The following is a 7,937-nucleotide window of genomic DNA, read 5'->3' on the forward strand; positions in this document are numbered from 1 at the left end:
ATTTTTAGACAAAATAGCTAAGTAAAATACTACTACTTATCTAAAGTTTTAAAAGAAAGATTAACGTTGCTATATTGAAGAAAATATAAAATATTACTCAATGTTTACTGCATATGTACAACTTAAAATCAAAATAAATAAAACTATGTAATTTTATTTTTTTTTTAAAAACTTGCTTACTATCGTTTTTTTTTTCAATTTTATGAAAAGTAAGAAAAATTAAAAGTTGATAGTCAAAACCAATTAGCTAAAATAAAGGAAAATATTTTTGTAGTTTTTATTTTTAAGACAAAATAAAGCAAAAAAGTTTAAAATATTCAAAATAGTACTGTTAGACCTAAAACTAATATCTAAACACTAAAAGACATAAAATTTCGGGGAGGATCAAAAATTACATATCTACAAATACAATACAAGTTTTTTTTCTGCCTTTATCACTCTTTATGGTATTAAGAGCCCTACTGCTCCAATGAGCTTGATCCTAATTTTTTTTTCTAACCCACCCACACACAAATGGCTCCAAGTTCTCCAACTGTTGTCAATGCTGATAACACCTCCGGTTCAAAGACTGTTGTCCAGTTCAATCCCGTTGCTCAACTTCCCAAGTTCAATCCCGTTGCTCAACTTCCCATCAAACTTACTGGTAGCCATAACTTTTCACTATGGAAGACTCAGGTGTCCATGCTTATGCGTGGGCACAATCTCTTTGGTCACCTTGATGGATCGAAACCAGCCCTCTCTTAGACTATCTCTGCAAATAACCAAGAAGTATCCAATCCTGATTTTCTTGCTTGGTTTCAGCAAGATCAGCTCATACAAAATGTTGTCTCGCCATTTGTAGATTCAACAATTGCTAGTACAATTGCTTCAGCTTTGGCAGATTTTTCTAAGCATGATTGGCCTAAATTGGGTCATGCTAGAGTCTACAATAGAGCTTCTGAAATGCTGCAAAAGGGGGGAGGCGGGGGAAGGCAGAAGAAATGGTGGAACTCCATCCCAACTTGTGTATGGTGGACTATTTGAGAGAAATGCCAGATGTTTTGAAGACAATAGCAACTCTATACAGACAATTAAGATGAATTGTATACGGTCTTTGTATTTTTGGTGTAAAGGAAAATACGTAGAAGATACTGAATCTTTAATGGATTTTCTAGAAGCCTTGTAGTAACCTTGTAAGAAGAACAAAGTTCTATTTTGCTTAATCTACTTTGTAGATATGGTGCCCAGCTTTTCCTTAAGGCTGATGAATATATTGTTACCATTCTCAACAACAAAAAAATCATGAAAACTTTGCGCTTATGTGCTCGCTATACATGGAAGATACTGACATACGGCAAACGTGTAACAGAATGAAGTCCATTACTGCCAAACAAGCCTGAAAAGTTATCAAAATCTTATGCACTACCATATTAATAACAACTTCAATAGAGAATTAGATCACACGGAAGAGTTAGAAATTGTCACAGTTTACATTCTTCCACCCACCTTGAGTTTATCAGGTATTTCACCTTTAAAACTTTAGTTCAATCAGCTACACGAACAAGACAGCCAGATACCATAAAACTATAGCATGTCCAGTTTGTTAAGGAACTAACAAGTAAATGAGTCTATTAAACTTGCAAGCAATCCCCCTCAAGCACCCCCCCAAATCAACAAACTCAGTTTATATACAAGTAGCATCATGGGATAAACAGTAATAAACCTGTGATTCAATAAGCTCCAAAGAACAACTTAAGCCTTCAATCCCATTCACCAATTTGCTATAATCTACAGAAAAAGAAAACATATCAAAATCAGAGCTCAAGCAACGTCTTAGTCCCACATAAATCTGAACTTTCCAAAACTAACAGGAATCCTCAGCACCTTCAACATATTCCCTTGAAAGCCCCTCAATTTCATCTGTTATTTTTGCATTTTTAGCCTCCTCTGTGCTAAGCTCATTCTTCAAATATTCCCAAAATTCATCTGAAGTTGCAAAAACGAGGTTTAAATGGAAGATAAAGCTCCCTCCAAAGATATATGTGTGTGTATAATAAAGCTCCTGCCAAACATATGTGGGTGTGTCATACATAGACACCCACACACGCACATGGAGGAAAAAAAAGATATAAAAGCTTTTCTTCTACCTATATCCTGATCAAACGAGAAGCTAACTTCTAAGGCATCATACAATATCTGTTCTACTTTACTCTGCAAAAGCATACACAAAGAACAAACACGACATTGACAGAAAAATATAGTGAACATTTCAGGCCATCAAAGGAAAAAAAAATCAAATTAAAAAAGAACCTCTCTTGGTCCCAATTTATTCATTCATTGTCCCTTATCGAGTCAATTTGATCATTTTCGGAGCTCACGTGTTTGGTATGGTTAAAAATGTCTTGTTTGATGAAATCATTTTTCATAGTTTGGTTATCTTAGGGGCAGCCCGGTGCACAAGGCATCCCGCGTTCACGCAGGGTCCGGGTTTGGTTATCTTAAATAGAAAATGATTTCTTCAATGAAAATAATTTCCACATAAAAGTGGAAAATGGCTTATTTAGCTTATGACAAAAGTCATTTTCCTTTCCAAATAACCCAACTCGTACTCCATGTTACTTGTTTCAATAACTCTTAGACATTGTTTTCAACCTTTACTACTCAAAAATATATCCAACTAACACTGGAAAATAATCCAAAACATTTTCCTCAACCAAACGCACAATGGAAAACAGTTAACTTATTTTCCTTTAAGTTATATACACTAACAATGTAAAGGAATTTTTACACCACCTGTATATTTAACCTATTGTAATAGGTTAATCACCTTTTATGCTAGTTTAGTAATCAATATTTGTTAATAGAATTACATGCAATGTCCTTTTAAGTGACATGTAATCACTGTCAAAGCTTAAATTCTTTAGTTATTTTGGGTGTGCTTGGCATGGAGGAAATATTCTTCAAAAAATATTCCAAATTTTCTCGTGTTTGATTGGTCAGAATATTTTCTATAGGAAAACAAGTTCCTTAAAAATCAGGAAAATAACTTCCCTAGTGAGAGCAGCAGGGGCGGACCTAGAGTAGAGAATGCGGGTTTCCGGGAACCTAGTAACTTTTGCATAGACCCTGCTTTTATATTAAGAAATTCATTAAATATTTGTAAATATCTAACCGTGAACCCAGTTATTATTACATATTAATCTAAAATTACGGTAGGAACGCATAAGCCTCAAATCGTGGATTCGCCTCTGAAGAGCGGGGAAGACAAGTTATATAAGTGGCATTCCACATTGATTATCTCTTCCCCACCCCCCACCCCAACGCATCACACTTCACCCTTGAACACCCAACCCCTCCTCCTCCTGCCCTGCCCTTGCCCCCAAACCCCTCACCCCCCTTCCCCGACCCACCCCCACCCCCACCCCCACCCCCACCCCCGACCACACCCTAAACCCCCACACTAGACCTATAGTGTTTGCCTAAATTATATATAAATGCTCTTGGCAGAATATTTTCTTCTTACTTACCAAACACTAGAAAATAAGAAAATAAGTAAGAAACCGCTTTAAACATTTTCTTCGTACCAAACACACCCTTAGAAGCTACAATAACTGCAAATACTAATATATCAAAATGATAAACGAGTATGCTCAACTAGTCAATTTAACATGACCAACTTCTGGAGCTAAATCACACAAATGTTAATACAATACATTCATTTTTAACTAGAATTTGAATATTTACAAACTATCCATAAAGCAGTGAAAAATAAAAACAGAGTGCTATAAAGTTCGAGAATCTCCAAAATTCTCTTCTTCTTCTTTTTTTTTTTTTTTTGGTACCTCAAACTGAAGTGTAGAATCTTCGAGTAATTTCTTCAACTCTAAACCGCATGACTCTGGATCTTCAATACAGCTTCTTTGAATATCTCTAAGCTCTTGAATATTACTATTATAACCGTAATATTCAAAACAAAAAAACAAATATCATTAAATAAGCACAAATAATTTACTGTAGCTTGAAATTGAGAATTTAAAAAATAAGAAACCTGCGAAGAGAATCAACATCATTGTGACTTGGATTTTCCTTTTTTTGACTCGAATTGGTAGCTGACACTGATTTCTTTTTCTTTCTTTTTTTCCTTTTTTTTGGCCGGGGGTGGGGTGGGGGGGGGGGGGGGGGGTTGATATGGAGGAAGAAGAAAAATAGAAAATGGAGATGGATCAGTAAGTCGGGCACATTTATAAGCCCACGACTTTTGGGCCCAACATGCTCTCTTTGCGAAGAAGAAATCACACCATGTAGCTTTGAGCACTCCTATACAATATCTAATTTTTAAAATTGGTTAGTCGCCTAAAATTAATTGCATTCACTAGCCAAAATAATATATAAAATATTTAATATATATATATATTATCGGTTATTATTTTGGGAGCGACTAAAAATATACATTTCTCTTTTTAACCTTACAAGGCATCGCAGTTGGTAATTTGCTCACAAAATCGAGAATATAACAACAACAACCAAAAGTACTGTTTTTGAAAAGTACTTCTCAAAATAAGTTGATTATATAAGCTTGGCCAAACATGTTATACATCGCATTTGTTAAATGTGTTTTACAAATCACTCGTCGCCAAATGCGAAATCGAAAAGAATGGAATATTGTTTCGTTAAGTTGGATGCGTCAAAACTATTTTTGACGGATAGCTATGTTAAATAGGTCATCTGTCTGATTAAGATTTCTATCCGAACTAGTGCCTTAAGCAGGAAGGAAAATAAAATTATGTGGTATGGTTCGTATATAAGAGCAAGTTTACTTTTAAAAGTTATTTTTTGCCATTATTAAGGAGATATAAAATAGTTCATGAAATGAGTTTGTAAATCGCGTTCGTGAAATGCACATTTTATCCTCTCGTGAATGCGTTTTACATATCGCATTTTTCAAAACACGTTACAATTCGCATTCAATTTACAAATCACATTCGTTAAGTGCGTTTTACAAATCGCATTTAGCATATTCAAGGAATACGTTTTGCAAATTGCATCCTGCTCACGCTTTGAACCAAGAACCTCTTGCATACCATTAAAAATGTGCACTATCTCAATTAAAAGCATAAGTTGTTAGAAAAAGTAGATTTTTTGTTACAACAATTACTACACTTCAGTGCAAAATAAATTGGATTCGGTTATACGAATCTGAACCAACCTTAATTTTTCATTTAAATTAATCTCAAACCAATAGTATACGTAAAAGCTAAGAAGTCAAATGGATCAGTGGCTGAAAATTCCATATAGAAACTAGGTGGTTAGAACCTAAATCGCCGGTAAAAATGGCGAAAGGAGTTAAGAAGGCTGCAGTCGAGGACCTGTCCGCGGCGAGGCTTGTGTTTTTTTTAATTGAAGTTATAGTTCGTTGGTACAAAGAGTGACGGTAAATACTTACCCATATCGGATGTTTACACCAAACTATATTAATTCACTATGGCTAATTAATTGAATTAGATGAGAATGCATATAATTTACCATAGTTAAATGATTGAAGTCTATATGCAAAACGCATGTCATGTATCTATTGATTTGGTGTAAATATCCGGTGCGGATAAGTTTTTTCCAAGAGTGACTATTGTTAAACTGACGCACAAACAAAACAGAGGAGTTCAGTACTTTAGTTCACTTTGCAGCCCATTTAGAAAAAAATAACATATCCGACTGGTTAATTTGTAAAGATTCTAACTCAAAGTATAAGCAAGCCCAGGCGTTCCTTCACATACAATATACCGGCCCAAATTCTATCGCCCGTGCCCCGAATCATAGCAGTGAGATTCTGCTCATTATTGTAGCAAATATAGCCTTACAAACTTATCTTTATTTCTAATATACCTTCTCTTTATAAATTCCTATAACTAAAGCATCGTTTCTCACATTCTGTATAATTTTTTTTGCAACTCCAACGCCGACGCCATTAACCGACGAAGTACAGTCTCCTGTGAATATTCAATAGCTTTATTACTTTCTTTACTAAAGTTCCATTAAAAAGTTCATTTTTTGTATTTATAGAAAAATTATAAAATTTCAGATTATTTTGATTTTTAATTTTTTGCTTTGCTTGTGGACAAGGACGATTCAGTAAAATTAGTAGTCTAAAGCCAAATTTTAACAAAAGACTTTATGCTTATTTATGCTAGAATTCATATATGTGTGCACACATACATATGCAAAAAAACTATTATTACAATTTTGTCCTGCTTGTTGTCATAATGTAATATTCTTAAATGATATAAGCCTTCTAACTTTATATAGTAATAATTATTTATATTAGTAAACGATAATTTGAATAAATAAAATATTAGGCATGTATTTACAATTTAATTCCTTTGATATTGTTGTGAAAAATTATATCTACCAATATGAAAATATAAGTAGTTTAATTCAAGGTTCTAAATTATTTTACTATTAAATAATAAACAAAATCTTTTTTTCTTTCCTTTTTACAAATTTTTTATACTTCTTATTTTTCTGCAAAGTTTAATATTGTCTAAGCTAAAATAAAATCATAAAATTCACTATTAAATTTTTTTGGGCTTCAAAATATTGGCGGCCTAAATCAAGGTTTTACTGGCCTCCCTCTTGAGCCAGCCATCTATTCTTGACACTCTCAATTAAATTTTATAAAGTTTCAATTAAGATAAGACAATAATGACAAGAACACTAAAGACAATGAATGTGCCATTCAGTTAACAAATGCGAATGAAGTTGGTTGAACAATATGTTTGTGCTTTAATGGTATCAATGAAATTGGTGGCTAAAATTAAAATATATCAAAAGACCCTTGAACGTTTTTCATAAAATTCATAGAATAATAAGACTATAAAAATGCCTAATGTGAGAGCGCAACGCATACACATGATGTGTCGGATAGGCGCACGCCATGCTATTAAATTCTCATATATACAAAAATATAGTATTAAGTGAAAATGATAAAAGGGTGAGCGCATTACTCATCGAGTTTTTTTATTAACATTGGACATTTGCCTCGAAAATTTCTTAGTTAAAAAATAAGACACAAAAGAACTTACTTTTTGACGCATGAATATGCCAAAAGAAATAGCTAATTTAGAGAATCCGAGTTAAAATTAGAAAGTAAAATCGTGAGAAACATGAAAAAAGAAAGTATACATAGAAGAAAAGTAAAATTGATAAGAAGATAAATATAATGTTTAATTTAATGAGAGAAAAGATTTATCATATTACTCCCTCCGTCTACTTTATCTGATTTTTTGGCCCTTTTTTGTGGTCCAAAATATTTGATCTTTCCATATTTCAAGAGTGAATTAATTATTTTTTTGCAAATTTGCCCTTGAATTAAATAATATTGGAGTACGTGTTATATTTATTTTCCAATGCAATTGGATTCATCCATGTTAGATTGACATTTCACTTCTCTAGTAGTCCACATACTACTTGTTATAAAATTTAATGATCATTTCATCTCTTGCAATTCATGTTAATTATTTTTGTAAAATAAAACTAGAGAGGAAATGTTGAAATTTTTTTGGCTCCATTTTATAGTTCGCTGATATTTTTAAATTAAAATTACACGACAAATTAAGATTTGTTGCTGAAAATTTAAAATAGTCATTGATGCTCACTAAGTTTTCAATGAGTTATGCATGTATTGTTGCTTTGGGTATGGAGTTGCTAATCATCACATCCCAAATCCCAAAATAACATTATATCAAATATAAAATAAAATAAAAAAATGTAAAGAGATAGTAATAAATATCAATATAGTCAATTTCACTCCTAATTAATGTTAAAATATGAAAATTTTAATATGTGTAAAAATATCAAATAATTAAATAAATAATGTGGATCGGAGGAGTAAATTTTTAAAAATATATGAAACTTTTTATTAACTAATATATAATTTAATTATATATTTATGGGGCCTTAAATAT

At 32.4% G+C, this 7,937-nt stretch overlaps 1 protein-coding gene across 2 annotated transcripts; it reads right to left on the reverse strand.

Annotated features, from left to right (window-relative positions):
• Positions 1 to 380: 380 nt before the first annotated feature.
• Positions 381 to 4,138, reverse strand: LOC107797016 (uncharacterized). Of its 2 annotated transcripts, none has more exons than XR_012704364.1 (4): positions 4,028 to 4,138; positions 3,822 to 3,927; positions 1,864 to 1,965; positions 381 to 1,767 (listed from the first exon to the last, which is right to left on the reverse strand). XR_012704364.1 is itself a non-coding variant. In XM_016619847.2 (4 exons), the coding sequence occupies exons 1-4, from the start codon at positions 2,245 to 2,247 to the stop codon at positions 1,280 to 1,282; spliced, it is 384 nt and encodes a 127-aa protein (XP_016475333.2). In that variant the 5' UTR covers positions 2,248 to 2,538; the 3' UTR covers positions 381 to 1,279. The 2 variants fall into 2 exon arrangements, 1 of the variants encoding a protein (XP_016475333.2); XM_016619847.2 differs by lacking the exons at positions 3,822 to 3,927; positions 4,028 to 4,138 and adding an exon at positions 2,127 to 2,538 and having other exon boundaries at positions 381 to 1,375; positions 1,703 to 1,767.
• Between the last annotated feature and the right edge of the window lie 3,799 nt (positions 4,139 to 7,937).

The sequence above is a fragment of the Nicotiana tabacum genome, chromosome 3 (genome assembly GCF_000715075.1).
Source record: "Nicotiana tabacum cultivar K326 chromosome 3, ASM71507v2, whole genome shotgun sequence".
Lineage (NCBI taxonomy): Eukaryota > Viridiplantae > Streptophyta > Magnoliopsida > Solanales > Solanaceae > Nicotiana > Nicotiana tabacum.

Excerpts from the sequence above, each read along its gene's own strand:
- LOC107797016 (XM_016619847.2), bottom strand. The coding sequence starts at position 2,247 with ATGTTCACTATATTTTTCTGTCAATGTCGTGTTTGTTCTTTGTGTATG. Across the intron at positions 1,966-2,126 it reads CTCGTTTGATCAGGATATAG|ATGAATTTTGGGAATATTTG; the intron begins GTAGAAGAAAAG and ends TTGCAACTTCAG. Across the intron at positions 1,768-1,863 it reads TTCAAGGGAATATGTTGAAG|ATTATAGCAAATTGGTGAAT; the intron begins GTGCTGAGGATT and ends CTTTTTCTGTAG.